At 49.1% G+C, this 18386-nt stretch overlaps 1 protein-coding gene across 1 annotated transcript in view; it reads right to left on the minus strand.

The window, feature by feature from the left end:
* LOC123021054 overlaps window positions 1–13405 on the minus strand; it is a 61129-nt gene extending 47724 nt beyond the window's left edge. The window contains exons 1-6 of the mRNA XM_044425449.1: window positions 13305–13405; window positions 12518–12629; window positions 5264–5873; window positions 4656–4782; window positions 2609–2682; window positions 432–558 (exon numbers count right to left, since the gene is read on the minus strand). Coding sequence (XP_044281384.1) covers window positions 432–558; window positions 2609–2682; window positions 4656–4782; window positions 5264–5873; window positions 12518–12600 — 1021 coding nt within the window. The 5' untranslated portion in view covers window positions 12601–12629; window positions 13305–13405. The remainder of the gene's footprint in view (window positions 1–431; window positions 559–2608; window positions 2683–4655; window positions 4783–5263; window positions 5874–12517; window positions 12630–13304) is intronic.
* Window positions 13406–18386: the final 4981 nt, after the last annotated feature.

Raw genomic sequence — 18386 nt, forward strand, 5'->3', positions numbered from 1 at the left:
GGAATCAAGCCCCCACTGGGCAAGCAGCCTCCTTCCTCCACACCACGGCAGCTCTTCAGCCAATCCATGAGAATTCGCAGACCTCTTCTAGGCCCGGCCTGCTGTCCAAGACTGGGCCAAATAATTGAGAAAGTCCACAAATGCTAAAGGAATCAATTCTTCTAGGAAGGCCTCAGCAATTATAGGCAGCCCATAAATATATGCAAATAAACAAACAGATAAATTCTAAGCCTAGCTTTTGATCACACCCTTTGTCATTATGGGCTGTATCTGAAACATCTGACCATTAGCTGAACAGAAATATTTGACCAGGTTAAAAAAACAACCCAGGAATTTACTCTTAGTATATGGTTTAAATGTTATATTCAAACAAATTTAGAGCTTGACTTAGAAATATTTTTATGCAATGAAACACAACAAGGGAGCCCTACCTAGAGAAGCCAGATTCTCGCAATTTTCCTCCATCACCTCCACATGCAAGGCTCTTTCGACTGGGCCCAGCAAGGCCCACTCCTCATCGGTGAAATAAACAGCCACGTCCTCAAAGATCACAGGCGCCTGGAAGAAAAAAAAGCGGGGAAAACTTAGACAAAAATGGACAGGCAGGGGAGAGGCATACAGTATGGAAACCGTTCACAGTGATCCTTTTCTCTCCCTCTCTCATACCACCAGCAAAGACCTCAGAGTCTTTGGTCTGCCCACCTGCAGAGCTGGGAAAGTGTATCAGATACAGAGGATCAAAATGGCGGCTAGTCACCATGGTTATTTGTTTTTCGGCGCCAGGCGAAGACCTTTTTATTCAAGTGGCATTTTAACTGTTAACATTATTGGTTTTATCTGGCCAGGGCGGCTTATTTTATACTGTATTGTTGTATTTTAATTTAATATTTATATTTTTAATTTATATTATAATTATTTTAACTTAATGATGTGAGCCGCCCCGAGGCTTCGGCGAATGGGGCGGCATAAAAATGTTTTAATAAATAAATAAAATAAATACTCCAGGATTAAAGGCGACAGAACAATTAAAAGTGGGAAACAACAGAGGGGCAGGCAATTGACCTCACATCCTTGTGGGCTTTGTGGCTCCATCTGGTGGGAAGAAGGATGGAGACTAAGGTGAGCCCCTGATCCGACCCGACAGGGATTTAGTTTATCCTCACACTCAAGTGTCAGCCTGGGACGAGGGAGATCCGGGTTCCAGCCCCACTTGGCTGTGAAGCTCACTGGGTGGCTTTGGGCCAATCATGTAGTCCCAGCCTAGCCTACCTCACAGGGGTGTTGTGGGGATGAAATGGAGAGGAGACGGGTGGCGTGAGACACCTTGAGCTCCTTGCAAGTGGAAAAACGGTGAGATTAAAATATAACTAAGACCAAGGTGGCATTTTGGGAAGGTGACCGGCTTCCCCCAAAGGGGTCTAACTTTTTGAATGGCCTCCTCACTTGCTTTACTGAAAGCAGAGAGAGAGAGAGAGAGACGGCGAGAGAGAGATGGAGAATGAGAGAGAGAGTGAGAGACGGAGAGAGAGAGAGACAGATGGAGAATGAGAGAGAGAGAGAGAGAGATGGAGAGAGAGAAAGATGGAGAATGAGAGAGAGAGGGAGAGAGACAGATTTATTTATTTATTTATTTATTTATTTAGGAGGCTTCTATGCCGCCCCATTCGCTGAAGCCTCAGGGTGGCTCACAATAATAAATAAACACAATATAAAAACAATATAATTTTAGTCGACAAATTGAGTCGACAATTCGCTGTTTATATGCAGCCTCTTAGCTATACATACTGTGTATTGTAAACGATGGGTATTGCTTTTTTAAAAAGTTAATGCTGATTTCTTCAGCTGGCTAATAATTTATGTCTTTTGTACTAATGCTACATTGTTTAATGTTGCTTGCTAAAACTGTAATGAAATGTAAAACTACAAAAACCACAACACTGATGGAATCTAGACTTCATGGTCCACTATAAGCATGAATCATTCGGGACCAAACCTTTGCTTGCACCACTACAGATTTGAATTTGCAAATGAGTGCCAGCTTTTTCCTTCTTTACTAAACAATTTACCAAATCCAAAGATTACATAGATAGAAAAAGGTACACTGTACGTTTCTGCTCGCACACATCGTTCACTGTCTTAACCAGCCTTCTCCACCACGTGCTTTCCAGATGTGCTGGACCGCTACTCAAGAGAGGGAGAGAGACCTGCTTTGCATAGAATGGAAAGCCACAATAGGGCAATATCCATGCAGGTGTTTTGCTGCAGCCACTGATGCCACTTTGAATACTTGAGCCACGGAGGGTAGCTTGTTGTTATGTGCCAATCTGGGCAAGGTGGGTTGCTGGCAGGGCTGACGAGGCACCCAGAGCCCACGGGCTGTTCTAGGGTTGTGGGTGACTTGCGGAGCGACCCAGCCACCCAGGTTCGCACGTAACGGGAAGCCCTGGGGTGCGCCCGCACGGCTGCAATATTGAAAATGGGGGACGCACGCGCTACAAAAGCTGAGCAGCGCAACTCATCCTCAGCGGCGCCTCACTGTGGAGCCAGAGAGATCCCTCCAAGGCCTGGCCAAGACCCACTGCCCCCTGGCCAAGAATTGCCCCCCTACCTGTTCAGTGCTTCTCTCCACTCCAGTACTAAGAGGAGACATCCAAGAATACCTCCCTGGAGTCGTTCCACTGCCTGTGAGGGACACAAAGGCGATGGGAAGGTTTTGCTTCTCTTCACACAACACAGCTCAAAAAATAGTATGTTTTCGGTTCCATAGCAGCCTTCCCCTAACGGCTGGACTACAACCACCAGCATCCTCAGCCAGCACTCATTATAGCATCACAGAGAATGGTTTGCAGGGGAAGCCAGATGAGGTGGGACTGAGGGAACTGGGCCTTTTCAGCCTGGAGAAGAGGAGACTCCAAGGGGATCTGTTGGCGACATACAGGTATGTGAGGGGATGTCACACAGAGGTGGGCAGAGACCTGTTCTCCCCTGCAGAGGAAGGTAGGATGCGCTCCAACAGAGCAACGCTCAGGGAACCAAGATTCAATCTAGATGCCAGGAGGTACTTCCTGACAGTTAGGACCTCTAGGGTGTGGAAAGGGCTTCCACCCCATTGATGAGGGTGATGCACAAGGATAGGCTAGACATGCACATGGTGGGCATGTCGTGAGCAGAGCCGGCTGGGGCCGGGGGTCAGACTAGATGTCCCAGGAGACCCCTTCTGACTCGCTCTGTTTCTGTGTTTCCAAGCAGAAGCCAACAGAGGAAAACAATGCTGCTTTACAAGCCAAAAGACCAAAGAGTGATGTGGGTGAAGGGAGCTGAAGACCTATGTAGAATATTTCAGATTTGGAAGGGACTGTAGAGGTCAACTAGTCCAACCTGCTGCTGATTCTATGATCTTGTAAGAACAAGGGTTTGAGCCTCGTGAAAGAGAGTTGTCACGAAACTGACAATGACGGGACGCTCTTCTCAAGGCAAGGAGGCTATCAAGCACCTCCCTCGAGGTGGGTCTTTCCACGGGGACACCTCCCAGCCCACAAGCTTCTCAGGCTGCACCACACTTAGGAACACAGAAAGAGAGCGAGTCAGAAGGACCCTCCCGGGCCATCTAGTCTGACCCCCGGCTCCAGCCGGCTCCGCTCATGACATGCCCACCACGTGCAGCCCTTCCTTTTCACCAGACTTTCTCCCTGATTCCTCTCTGTTTGGAGGCTGCGTGCCTTTGCCTGTCCTGAGAACGCTTCGGCGTCCGCTCTGCCCCTGCTCTTCTTGCCGAGCTCTTGCTCCCACATCTCGGCCCCTGCCCAACCCCTCTCCACCCCCAAGCCCACTCAGAATCAGTTCCTATGTCGTCTGGGGACCCATCCGCAGAGGTGCTAAGCCCCAAGCTTTACATTAAGGCAGCCTGGCATGTCACAACTTGATGTGGCACCAAAATTAAGGCCAGCCACGTGGAGCGGACGAAGGAATTCGAGGTCGTCGTGACTGGGATTCTGGAGGAGGAGGAGGAGCCTAAGATTTGGAGAGGGGAGCCCAGGGAGTGCACAGGCCTTTGAAGCACCTCCAGGGTCATGGTCCGCAGGTTCCAAGGCTGAGCAGAGAGCAGGGGTGTTTTGGGAGGGACAGGATGGGTCGAAGAAGGGGAGGAGGGCGGGCCACTGCCTTGCCTGGTCCCTGACCCCCCGATGAGGCCTCGGGGAGACGAGCTATCCAGTTGGAGGGCTTGTGCTGCCCCCACTGCCTGGCTCTTCACCCACGGGAGCCCCAGAATGACCGAAAGGGAAGGATTTGGGGGAGAGGGCCCCAGTTCAGGTTCCACTTTCTTGTCATGCACAGAGGCTCAGTTTCCAAAACCCCCTGGAGGGCTTCTCAAGTTGCTTCATCACGTAGCTTCGAAGTGCCTATCAAGATCTGCATCGCACAGAGACTGCCGGGCGTTTTGGAGCTGCGGGCGAGAGGGGAAGCGCTGGGAAACCTCACAGGGCAGTTTCCGCACGCAGCCGCCAATCAAGCCTCCTCTTCCACCGGTGGGGAGAGAAGCGTTGGAAGGGCAGGTCCAGATGGACAGGTCCCCCGTCCAATCACTGAAGGGCGTGGACCCTGGGCGTACGAGAGAGAGGGAAATGCAGGGGAGATACTGCCCCGGGAATCCTTACCGAGTGAGGTGATGGCTTGGTCACAATCCTCAACGATCCATTTGTACAGCGGTCTCTGCTCGGGGCCGGAGGGCGTCTTCGCAGCCTTAAAGTGACTGGAGCCCAGTTCTTCTGACAGTCCCCACGCCTGCAACAGAAGGGAGGAAAAAGTCCTTGCAGAAAACGGGGAGCAGGTTTTACCAAGCGGAACAAACTGCTCGGGAGACCCCAGTTTGGGATCTTTAAAAGAAAAGGTGCATTGAAAGGGAGTCTTGGGTCTCTGTTCTCTGACCCTTGAACTATCCAGATTTATTTATTTAAAACTTTTGTAGACTGTCCCATTGCTGAAGTCTCGGGACGGTTTAACAATAAAATGTAAGAAAGAAAAATTAATTGAAACACAGCGTCTGAAATTTTTGCAATAATAAAAGCCCCACTTAAAACAGTCAGATCTTAAAACATTGGGAAAATAAAAAGGGTTTGGCCTGGCAGCAAAAAGAATAAAGTGACAGCGCCAGGCAAACCTCTCTGGAGAGCGAATTCCACAATTGGGGTACCACCACAGAGAAGGCCCTTCTCTGGGTAGTCACCCTCCTAATCTCCTTCAGATGAAAGGGAAAGGGTCTCACCTGCTTTTCTTGCTGCTTCTTGTCCTCCGCCTGGCTCAGGAGGAAGCCTTCGGCCAGGGCCACCGCCTGGGAGCTGGTCTCTGGCCCGCATTCCCTCACCCAGCTCTGCATCTCCGGGGGAAGGACAGCCAGAAATTGCTCCAAGACCACCAAGTCCAGGATCTGATTTTTGGTATGCCGCTCTGGTGCCAGCCACCGAAGGCAAAGATCACGAAGGTGACTGCAAACGGATCGGGGCCCCTCGGCCTCCTGGTAGCCGGAGTGCCTGAAGCGTTGGCACTTCACATCCAAGCGAAGGCTGTCCTCTTCCCCCAGGATGCCCCGCATACTTCTTCCCAAGAAGCCCTCCTTGCTATTTGTGGCACCAAGATCTTGTTCTGCTTCTGGCCCAGCGGAGTCTTGGACTTCCATTTTCGATCCGGGCTCCAAGGCAGCCCCCTTTGGGGCTGGAAGATCGTCTCCCTCTTCTTCCACTTGCTTCAAGGCAAAAAAGCACCCTGAAGTTGTGGGAAGCCAAGTGGCCTGGCTTGCAAAATATGATGCTACTGATGTGCTAACGGGATCATCAAAGCAGAGGCGTACGATTCCAGCAGGCAGGTGGCTCTTCTCCCTGAAGGAAAGCCAAGGACACACGAGATTTCTAAGAGGGGGTGGGGGGAGGTGGGGCCTTCAGCTGAGGGCTGGAGAACAAAAATCACACCGTGCCCCATTCCTCCCACTGGCGTGTCCCCAGAAAACCTTCCCTTCCATACTTTCCTCTCTCTTCCTGGCTCAGCAGCATGTGCCACATCCAGGGGTGACCCGTGGGTTATCCGTGGTTTGTTGCTGAGCTGTAGGTTAATGTGTTGTCTGAACCCAGCTGACATGACAAAGCATGGCGAACAGCCCACAGTTCAAACAACCCAGCCATGACTGCGTTTGCATGACTCCCTAAGCCATGGTGGCTTCATGTGTTGTCCGAACCTGGTGGCACTCTTGCCGGACTCGAGCGGATGGCACGCCTCCCCAAGCTTCAGATGCACTTCAGAAAGGCATACGTGCCAGCGGAGTCGGCCACTACCGATCCTGGCAGAGCAGGGCTTGCCACTGGTGGGATCAGCCTGCAAGACACAGGCAGGACAAGCCATGCTGGGGCCTCTGGAGGCTGAGCACAGCACTGCTTGTCCTTCATCTAGCACAGAGGCCCAAAGTGTGGCATAGCGGTGAAGAGCACGGGACTGGGACTCAGGCGATCCGGGTTCGAGTCCCCGCTCGGCCATGGAGCCAACTGGGTGACTTTGGGCCAGTCACAGTCTCTCAGCCCAACCTACCTCACAGGGTTGTTGTTGTGGGGATAAGATGGAGGAGGAGAATGATGTAAGCTGCCTTGAGCCCTTTGTATTATTATTATTATTATTATTATTATTATTATAACATTTCTATGCCGCCCCTTGCCGAAACCTCGGGGCGGCTTACAACATGATAAAATACATTGAAATACAATAGTACATAATAAATTACCATTAAATATAAAAATACAAAAAATACATTGATTTACAAAAATAAAATTAAAATTATCAGTATAAAATAAAAATATAGGAGGAGAAAGAGAAGGAAGAAGAAGTTGCCCTGGCCAGATCATATGTTTTAACAATTGAAATGATGTTTAAATAAAAAGGTCTTTACCTGGCGCCGATAGGAAAAAGGCAGGATAGAAATCGATACATAAATAAAATAAATAAAAAATAAATAAAGTGGCAGGCAGGTTCAACAGGGGAAGAGGAGACTGATCCAGCAAGCCAGCTGGAGTGATTGCCTCTTCCCTGACAGCCCGTGTGCTGTTATTAGCTTCTTCTGGAGGAAGCTGATGACGGCCACCCCTCTCTCCACGCACCCAGAACTGCCTGGCCAGAGCAGCAAACCTTCTTCTCCTGTCGCCTGGACTTCTTGCGTCCTCTGGGTTGAGGAGATGCGGCAAGTCCAAGCATGGCTAGACAATCCTTGGTTACAATGGGGCCACCCTACAGGCAGGGGGCTCTTGGTTCAGGCAGCATGCTATAAACTGGAGTAGCATGGAAGCCATGGTGGTTTTGTATGTCATGCAAGCGCAGTCTAAAGGTCAGGAGCAAGCGAAGCTTTCTGAGGAGGCCAGGCCAAAATTGGGGGTCAAAGCCGAAAGGGCCATTCCCTGATCTGAAGGTCGGGGTAGCTAGAGAAGGGCCTCAGATTTTGATCTATCTATCTACCATATTTCCCTGAAAATAAGCCCTAACTGAAAAATAAGCCCTAGCATGATTTTTCAGGATGCTCATACTATAAGCCCTACCCCCAAAATAAGCCCCAGTTAAGATCATCAGCTCAACGGACACATTTAGTATGTCCATTGCAAAACACAATGGACGTATTAAATTATAAAATAATATTAATATGCAATTAAATATAAATAAATGATATTGCTGACATTCATACTTAAAATAAATGATAATGTAAATTATAACGAAGTATCTGTAAATACTGAAGCGGGCGCCTTTGGACAAGAGAACGTGGGACTTCTTGCCAAATGACCAATCCGTGTATAAACACAACGCACAAATAGCATGTGCACTTGATAATGAACAGACATGTTTCATAATGCAATACATCATGTCCGTAACGGATATACAGTGGTACCTCGGCTCACGCACGCCTTGGTTCACGACCAAATCGGGTCACGAACAAAAAATTCACGAAAATGTCGATGTGGGTCATGAACGCCACATTGTGTGGTGACCAAGATCGCAGCCACCTCCCCACCGCCCCCCCCCCGAGTGGGGAGATGGTCGCGATCGCAGTTCCGTTCGTGCAGGGAAGGCGTGTGCGATCACAGGTGAGCTCCTGCAGGAAAGACGGGTGCGATCTCGGCCATCTCCCCCCTCCTGCTCCCAGCCAGCACGATCGTGGCCATCTCCCCACCCCACCGGCGTGCCCCGTTCGCGCCCGTCTCCCCCCATCCCCAGCACGGTGGGATGACGGGGCCCTGCAGGGATGACAGGTGTGATCTTGGTCGTGCTGGTGGGGCGGGGAGATGGCCACACACTTTGTTGTTCTTTGTCACCTTGCCTCACATTTTTTCTGATTAAAAAAATGGTTACGGAACAGATGAACCTTATTTACACTGAACCTTATGGGGAAATTGGACTTGGCTCACGACCCATTTGGGTCACGACCAGAGTCTTGGAACGGATTAAGTTTGTGAGCCAAGGTAGCACTGTATTTAATGCTCTCGTGTGTTGCCACTCCTATCTTGTAAGTCTTCAATTAATACTTGATTTAATGGTAGATTTAAAGGGAATAATATTTTGACCCCAAGACAAGACGAGTGCAAAACGAAAGATCTATTCCATCAAGTACAAGAAAGGAATTGTGGAGGACTCTCGGGGCAAGAATCTTACAGCTTTTGTAAGAAAAAAATAAGGTATCACCTGAAAATAAGCCCTAATGTGTCTTTTGGAGCAAAAATTAATATGATCTGGTCATTTTCGGGGAAACACAGTATCTATCTATCCATCTATCAATCATTCAATCAATTGCGATTTCTAGGCCTCTTTTAAGAGTGGAACATCGTATGTTGGTTGGTTCTTTGTAGATAAGCAAGAGCAAGTTGAGCTGAAATAGGACCCCTCTTTCGACCACCTCTCTCTTTCAAAATTTCAGTTCTCAGATCCAGAAACCTGTTTCACCCCAAACTGCACGATGGCAGCCTTATAAATAAGTCAGCAAAAATTCCTAGCTTCAAACATTTTAATTAGAATATTTAATTAATATCCTAAATTACTTGCTTCACTGACAAGTCCATTCTCGTTGAGACGATGAGAAATCTAGCAGTTTAAAATTATCACCACTGCACATGTTCTTGGAAGTAAATCGTATCTGCTAAAATTATATCTTTGCCTGATTTTTCTCTTTGAAATGACAGGACGTAGCTTGCTCTCCCTACAAAAGTTTAGTGTTGCAGGTTTCTTACTCCAGCTCTGTATTTAGTCAGATGTAGCCTAAAACACCCTTTGGCACAATTCGAAAACTAGCTCACATTGGTCATTCCTCAGTCTTTCTTGGCTTAAAGTGGGGCTCAGAATGGGTTGTCTTCAACCTGATCTCTGGACAGCATTCCTGGCATATTTTCAGGGGCTGCTATTCCGATAGTTTCCCCGCAACTAATTCCACTGTGGATTTATTTTTCAGATAGTTCATTTGCTGCATCGGAAACCTGGGACCAGTTCCACCCTACGACAGCTTTGAAATTCACCCCAGCTGTGAGGAGTTTTGGCTTTTCTCCTGACAATAACGCCTGACTGTTCCACATGCCTAAACCACAGGCACTTCCGGGTTGTGCCATCACATGATTTCATTCACAAAATAGAGCTGCCAGGTTGCTGACGGGGACGGGGCGTTATGCTCACATGACTCCAGTCCTCCGTCAGCTTCACTGGCTTCCCATTGAAGTCCGGGCCCAATTCAAGGTGTTGGTGATGACCTATAAAGCCCTAAACGGCTTGGGTCCTGGCTACCTGAACGAGCGCTTACGTCCGTATATGCCCGACCGCCCCTTGAGATCTGCGGGAGAGTCCCTTCTCCGGGAACCCTCCATGAAAGAAATTAGGAGAGTAAGTACTCGGAGGAGGGCTTTCTCTGCGGTGGCGCCCAACCTATGGAATTCACTCCCCAAAGAGGTCCGCCTGGCACCGTCGTTACTGGTTTTTCGGCGCCAGGTAAAGACCTTTTTATTTAAACATCATTTTAATTGTTAAAACATATGATCTGGCCAGGGCAACTTCTTCTTCCTTCTCTTTCTCCTCCTATATTTTTATTTACTTAATTTATACTGATAATTTTAATCTTATATTTGTAAATCAATGTATTTTTTGTATTTTTGTATTTAATGGTAATTTATTATGTGCTATTGTATTTCAATGTATTTTATCATGTTGTAAGCCGCCCCGAGGTTTCGGCAAGGGGCGGCATAGAAATGTTATAATAATAATAATTTTGCAGGGGGTTGTTATTATTAGTATTCTGTCTTCCATTTCTCTACTGCCCAATAGCAGAAGCTTTCCAGGTTGGCCCATAATACAGAAAAGTTGGTGTCTCCCTAGATGTGTTTTCCATGATGGCATTTTTTTCTTTACCAGTTTTTTTAAAACCACATATTAAGGAGGAAAAGAAAAAAAAGACACAATAGCCATACAGTGCTTTTCATTCTAAGTAGAAAGGGCCCACCCTCAGACCCGGAAGCACTCCCGAATTTGAGATAAGGTTGACTCTGTTTAAATTAAACTCCATTTGAAAGGAACCACTTAGTTTTGCAGACAGGAGAAAAGTTAATATCTGATTTAACAGTCACAAAGTCCACTTTCCCCAGCCCAACACCTTCTAGATGTGCTGGACTGCATCACCCAGAATCCCCCATCCAGTGCAGCTTGACACGGCTTGGGAACAGAAGAAGAGCCCTGCAGGATCAGACCCAGGGCTCATCTTGTCCAGGCTTGTATTCCCACAGTGGCTAACTGGTCACCCACAGGAATCCCACAGGCAGGATAATTCAAGACACCCTGCTATTCACGTTGTTCCCCAGCAAATGGTGTTCAAAAGCCTCCAGTGCTGGAGGAAGAATACGAGGTGTGTCCAGACAGTAATGAGAATGGAGTCCCCATGCCGGAGAAGGGCTCCGCGAAGGAAGAAGCTGGCCCAGGTCCCTTGGGGTGGGGAGCCAGGCGTACGTTGGAACAATGATCAGTTGCATTCCAGCCCCGTCAGAGTCGAGATTTTATCCTTTGTGACACCCTGTTTATTTATTTTATTTATTTATTTTTCGATTTATATCCTGCCTTTTTCCTCAAAGGACTCAAGGCAGCTTACATCATTCTCCTCCTCCATCTTATCCCCACAACAACCCTGTGAGGTAGGCTGGGCTGAGAGTCTGTGACTGGCCCAAAGCCACCCAGTTGGCTCCATGGCCGAGTGGGGACTAGAACCCAGATCCCCTGAGTCCCAGTCCCACGCTCTTAACCACTACACCACACTGGTTCAAGTGCCTTGTGTTAAGAAAAATGCAAGCGAGTTTGGAACAGCCATGCACAATAAAATTTTGTGCGAAACTGGGCAAAATGCACCAGAAACTTTGGAAATGGTGAGGAAAGCTTATGGAGAAGCTGCGCTATCATCCGCACGAGTCGCGATCGGCTCATCGTTGGATCCTTCATCACCACAAAGCACCGAGTCACAGTGCTTTGGGTGCCAGAGAGTTTCTGGCTGAAAAACACATCGCGGGGCTTCCCCACCCACCTTACAGCCCTGACTTGGCTCCTTGTAACTTTTTCATCTTCCCAAAGATGAAGAACGGTTTGAAAGGACACCATTTCGGTAGTGTGGATAATGTCCAAAGAGCCCCTCCGCAGGCTCTGGACGCCATCCCACTTGGAGATTTCCAGGGATGCTATGAAGAATGGAAAAATTGCTGGGAGCGTTGTGTACACTCACCAGGTGCTTATGTTGAAGGAGACAACGCCAACATTCAACGTGAGCTGATTGTTCCGTGTCCTACGCTCTGGTATCAGTGAGAAGAGATCTTGACCTTCCAGGTATCAAGAGGGATACGATGTCCCCCCATTGGCTTCATGTTCATTCCTCCTATATTCTTTATTTACTTATTTTATACTGTTAATTTTAATTTTATATTATTATGTTTGTATCTCAGTGTATTTTTTGTATTTTTGTATTTAGTGGTAATTTATTATGTTCTATTGTATTTCAATGTATTTTATTGTGTTGTAAGCCACCCCGAGGCTTCGGCAAGGGGCGGCATAGAAATGATAATAATAATAATAATAAAAATAATAATAATAATAAAAATAATAATAATGATGATGTTGTGACAACCCAGATTCAGGCTGGACATCAGGAAAAGCTTCCTCACTGTCAGAGCAATAGGACAGTGGAACCAGCTGCCTGGAGAGGTGGGGGGCTCTCCCACACTAGGAACATTCAAAGGGAAACCGGACGGCCATCTGAGTGGGATGGTGTAAACTGGTGTCCTGCAACAGCAGGAGGTTGGACTCGGTGGCCTTCATGGCCCCTTCCAACTCTACTATTCTATGATTCTATGAATGTTCAATTGTAAAATTTTTCAATATTTTTTTTAAATACCATTCTCATTACTTTCTGGACACACCTCATATACTAATGAGGATTAGTAGCCACTGCTAGCTCCCTGTTTCATGAATTTATTTGTCCACTTGCCTTTTAAAGTTGGTCAGATTGGTAGCCATCACTATATCTCGTGGATGTGAGTTCCATAGTTCACTTTCACAGATCATAGCCATTCAGTTTCATGGGATGACCTCCTTCGGGTCTAGGATGATGGCAGAGAAAGAAAAATATCTTCCTCTTCAATTTTCCATACCAAGCCTAAGTCTGTATTCATCTAGCAGCTCAACCCCTTACTTGCTTTTCTCCCAAGAGAAACTATCTCGGCTTGGCACTGGTTTAAGGAAATTCCAGTTCAAAGGCAACCTCCTCACTTTGCAGCAGGAGAAAAGAAAACCTCTGATCTGAGCACAATGACTTCTAGGTCAGCCTCTCCCACTTGACAGTTTCCAGATGTATGATATCTCCCAGCATAGTTGGACACGGCTTGATACTAATGCAAAACAACTAGAGATCAAAGGGAGCCTTCCTAGTTTTGCCGCAGTAGAAAAGACAACCTCTTCTCTGTGACCTCCTTTGACTGCTTTTTTTCCTAATAAGACGCTTTCCAAATGTGTTGGACTATATCCCCCAGAATCCCCCAGCCAGATGCGCTGGGGCACACCTCCCAGAATTCCCCAGGCAGGTATGCTACGGGGGGAATTCTGGGAAATGCCATCCAATGCAGCGTGAAGGTGAGCCAAGGAGAGGCGGCGCAGGGCAGGGGCCGCCCGTCCAGGTCCTCTCCGCCCCTTCCCAGTCATCAGACCTCCCCGCAGCCTTCTCTCTCCATGCCTGGGCTGGGCATCTCCCTCCCCGCCCGGGCTTTCCACCCCCGCACCTCTTGCGCACGGATCCCGCCAGCTTCCCGTCCTCCTCTCTCCATCCTTCTGCAACAGGGCGCACGCCGCTCACCAGCTGCCAGCCGCCCACGGCGCGCGGAGCCCGGACAAAGGCCACTCTTCCCCGGGAAGGGAAGGGAAGGGAGGGGGCGGGGCCAGGCGCGGCTGTCACTCTCCCCAAATTTTTCCCTTCCTCCTCGCCTCTCTAGGACCGAGGACTCGACGGATTTAACCCCGAGGAGCCCGTGCGGGAGCGGCCGAGCCTAGGCAGCAGCTGCGCCGGCGAGCGATGCCGTCGTGCGCGCTGGAGCCCGGCGAGCGATGGCGACGTCCGCTTGCACGCGTGGCTGCCAGATCTGCTTGTTCATTTGATTGCTTCTGGATCCACTTCACAGCGATCGAAGCTCTCGGAACGGTGTCCGATAAAACACAAAACAATATAGCAATGCCAGGTGCGGTTGCACCGGTTCTTGTCCTGATTCTGCCTACCCACACATTTGCAAACTGGGGGTCCAATGCGGCTGTCCGCCACCGCCCCGACTTCTCCTCCTGGATCGGTGGCTGCCAGCTCAGATCAGGAGCCGAGATTTTTCCGGGTGCAAGGGGACAGCCACGAAATGCTGCCCAGCCAGCCGTCGGAGAGGCTGGACTCCCAGCTTGGGGGTGCACGCCGAGCGCAGAGCCGGGACTCGGCCCCCGAAGCGCGGCACGCAGCCAGCGCGTTTCTTTGCCAAACTGCAGCCGCGAAGCGACTTCGGAGAAGCGCAGGGGGCGGGAAAGCGGGGTGGGGGGACCGAGGCTCCGTTGGGACACAGGGGATTGTGTCAGAGAGATCTGCAGCCGCATGGGTCCCTGCTGGCACCCCCTGTTGGAGACTCCAGCGCAGCCACGACTCCAGGGGAGCGGCCTTTGCAAGAGGACCCTGCATGGTGGGCCACTTGCGGTCGGCCAGACGTCCTCTCCACGCTCCGGCATCGTGGGCTGTGCTGGTGTCAGAATCCCGGAATCTCAATTTGAGAAGAGGGAATAAAACTCGGGTTCGTGGGAAAGACCAAGCGTCCAGACCATCTGAGGCTTTATTGTATTTACCCCAAGGTTCCCACGGTAGTCACGATAATGAATGCATTACCGGGCAGGCAGAGGTGAACTCTGCTGCCAAGCTTCAATACCATTGCAGGGCATTTATAGGTACAATTGATGACAGAACGCAGAGATTACAATAAAATTCTGAGGTCTTCACATGCAGAACAGATAAAGAAATGTCAGTCTGTCACACTGTAGCAATGAGATTAAAATATTTCTAATTGCCTGTATTGACACTTTAGTTCAGTAGCTTGAACCCATCTCCAGGTCTGCTTGGACATGTAAATTCAAGCCACTGAAACTGTGCATGAGCTCAAGACTCTTATCTAGACTCGAGACATTCTGAATTGGCCAGGGCACATGGAGCCTCTGGGCTAGGAAGAAACTTCCATGAATTCCAACAATGATTATTTACGACGTATATTTGGACTGAATGGCCTGTCCACTGTAGCCCACAGCTAAAGGTGAGAGAAAGGAGCGGGGGATGCCATTTTAAACAGTGACTGCTTGGTTTTGAGAAGGAAGACAGGATTTGATCCCACAATGCAAAGGCACACAGGAGTAATGCTTTTCAGACAGGATTTACCCAAATTTTCCCCACACTGGCTAGAAGGGGTGGGCTACACGTTGCCCACCCCTGCTCTGGGCAGGGCGAAGAGTCCCCTGGATCATTCCCTCCATTGACTTGGGGGGCCCTGGTTTTCTGGAAGTTGGTGATGTGGCTTTGCATGTGTTGAAACCTTCAAGCAAAGTTAGGGAGATGTTAAGACCTGGGGATGTTCTTGCCAGTAAAGCCACCATCAAGGGTGGAGGGGGCCTTCAGGGGGTCAGAGCACCCCAATTATTTTGGAGAGAGCCCTGGGGGGGGGGTCGCTGGATCCCTGAAGCCAGGGTCCCTCCCCTAACACAAAATGATGTAGCACCTGACACCTTCCCAATATTTTGGACCACCACCCCCATCAGTCCCAGCCAGCACAGCCAGTGAGGAAGGGTCTGGGCCTGAGAAGGTAAAATCATGCCTTTGGACTACAAGTACCATCAACACAGCCAGTACACCTTTGTGGCAATACTCACAAAGGCAACATAGGGCAGCACCTGATGCCCTCTAGATGCTTTGCACTACAACTCCCATCAGTCCTGCTAAGTATACCTAGTGAAGGATCTGAGTCCTCCAGACACTTTGGACTACAAATCCCATCAGCCATAGTCAGCACAGCCCATGGTTCTGTGGTGCAACCCACAGCACAGGGGATGGGGGTCTCACCAGACCACCTCAGGGGGAGAAAGACCAAGGACTTTCCTACAGAAGGTGGGGCAGGGCCTTATCCCTGCTGGCCCTGGGTTCAAGCAAGACCTGGCTCCAGCCTCCTCCCACAAGGCACCTGTGCAGCCCCCAAGCAGCAGGCTTCTCCCATCCAGGTGCCAAACCAGATGGGGCAGCCCTTTGCCACTGGAGGACCCCATCCCCTGCCCCCCCCTCCTCAGCCCCAGTTCCTTCCCCCTCTAGGAATCTGTCTCTTCTCCTTTTAACCCTTGGAAGACCAAGCCGTGAAGGGGTGGGGCCCACCAGGTGGTCTTGCGCACCTCCACTCAAAGGCAGATCTCCCACTGGGTTCAGCATTGTTATTATGACATGGACTTTACGTCCTGCCTTTTCTTCTCTTCCGCATGTTCTTCTCTGCCCAAGGCAGCTTCCAAAGCGCCATGTTATCCGCACAACATCCCTGTGAGGTAGGCCAGACGAAGAGGGAGTGACTGGCCCCTATTCACCCACTGAGCTTCATGGCCGAGTGGTGATTCGAACCCGCATCTCCTGGGTCCCCAGCCCAGCACTCTCACCACCACCACCACCCCGGCTTTCCAACAGAGCCAACAGCTTTGTTTGCGAAGATGCCAGCCCAGAAACCAGGAAGCTTGGCAGGCGAAGTGCAGAAAGTGACGCGGGGGCCAGACAGACAGACAGACAGGAGGTTACGCAGCTGGGCAGGCTGCATCTCCCCCTCCCCCCAATGCAACAGCCATTAGAGTTTGCCTGGATATATTGGCAAACCTGCACCAGTTTGGCGTAGTGGTTAAAAGCACAGGACTGGGACTCGGGCAATCCCGGTTTGACTCTCCGCTCAGCCGTGGAGGCCACTGGGTGGCTTTGGGCCCATCACAGACTCTCAACTCGGCCTACTTTACAAGACTGGTGTGGGGATAAGATGGTGAGCAGGAACAGAATGATGCAAGCCACTTCGAGTTCTTTAAAAGACAAAAAAAGGCGGGATATAAATCTAATAAATAAATAGATAAAAGAAATACATATAGTCTGCCTTTTTTCCTGCAAGGAACATAACTGGCTGATCTGGTGTCCTGTGTGTTTTCTAACTGCAACAAACTTGGCTGATTTATGCTGGATGACAGAAAAGATCTGTGGATCACAACACCCTGTTTCTAGCAGCACCAAAGCAGGCTCTTCTGAGACAAGCCACTTCTATTATTGGTGAAAAAATGTTTCCCCCAGAAGTCCATGCGCTGCAGTTTAAGCGTCCTGCAGCATTCTTGCTGTAACCTGTGTCAGAAGCTCCTTTGCAAATATTCATCCCACATACGGTATGTTGCTCTCTAGCTCATTCATAAGCGACCCCATCATAGGCTCACAATATGTCCCTAAAGCAGCATATGGAATATGCTAACAGTCTCATATTCCGTTTGAATCAGTCTAATTCTAGCACGGATGCTTGTGTTCTTATTTCCACTGATCTTTCAGTGTACTCTTGGTGAAACATGGAAAAATTAAGATGACAACCTTGTTTATCTCATGTTTTTACCCTGACTGGAAGGTCTGTGAAAGTTACAAGCTAATTCCCTCCTAAACTCGGCGAAAGCAAAATCAATGCCTCAGAAAAGCGGTTTGCAAAAGGGACAGCTGGTGAAGCCATTTTATTAGCTATGGTAAACAGTCTCTGTTCATGGATTAAATAAGCAAAGATGACATGAAATACTTCAGAAGCACAACAGCCTCATTTTCACTGCCAGGGCAAGTTGTGGCTTGATTTGATCTTGGACCCGTTTGCCTTTGTGTTGGTCGAGGGCATTTGCCAAGGTCTCCGCCAGCACCGTGTTTCAAACCACATCCATTTTCTTCCTGCCCACCTCCTTCCCTGTCCAGCTTTCACACACACACACGGTGATCAGAAATACAAGGATTCTGGATGATCTTGGGCTTGATCTCCAGGGAAACATCCTAACACTTGATCATCCGCCCTTTCCAAGTCTCTTCGGATTTCTTGGCCTGTGGTCTCCTTTCAAACTGATGACCGAGCCGAGGTACACAAAAATTTTCACCACATTAATTTCTTCATTCTATTTAGGATTTACAGTTCTATTAGTCAATTACTAATTATTTACAGAGATTGGTCCCCTGTCAACCTCTTCCTCTACAAGACATACAATTAATTTAGTAAAAACGAAAGACTTCCTATGCAAGTGTCCACTTTGCCTCTGATTGGAAGTAGAGGAGAAGATGCTCTGGCAGTGGAGAAAAATATTATTCTGGGCCACCATTGCACCCACTTAGGGGGCTTGAGAAAAAGCTTGCGCAACTATTCAGCATGCTGCAGGAATTCCTGTATTTGCTTTTTCAGATGTGTACCCGTTGGCTTCATTGCCCTCACTTACGCTATAGACCAAGGAGCTGCTGGTGCTCTATTAAATACAAGTACCGTAAAACCTTGGATTGGGAGTAACTTGGTCTGCAAGTGTTTTGCAAGATGAGTGAAGAGTTTTTCTAAATTTTAACTTGATAAACAAGCGACGTCTTGCAGTGTGAGTGTTACGTGGGCTTCGCCTGCTGAGCGTCATGTCACAACCGAGCGCCGGTTCTTCACTCTCTTGCTGCGGGGGTGAGCACAGCATCGTCTCCCCCTCCCGAACACACCATCACACCTGCCTCCCCCCCCAAGGGTGCCCATGATCGTGCCCACTCCCCCCGCAGTGCACCCATGATCACACCT

Source organism: Varanus komodoensis, unplaced genomic scaffold (genome assembly GCF_004798865.1).
Source record: "Varanus komodoensis strain SLA01 unplaced genomic scaffold, ASM479886v1 scaffold154, whole genome shotgun sequence".
In the NCBI taxonomy this organism is placed as follows: domain Eukaryota; kingdom Metazoa; phylum Chordata; class Lepidosauria; order Squamata; family Varanidae; genus Varanus; species Varanus komodoensis.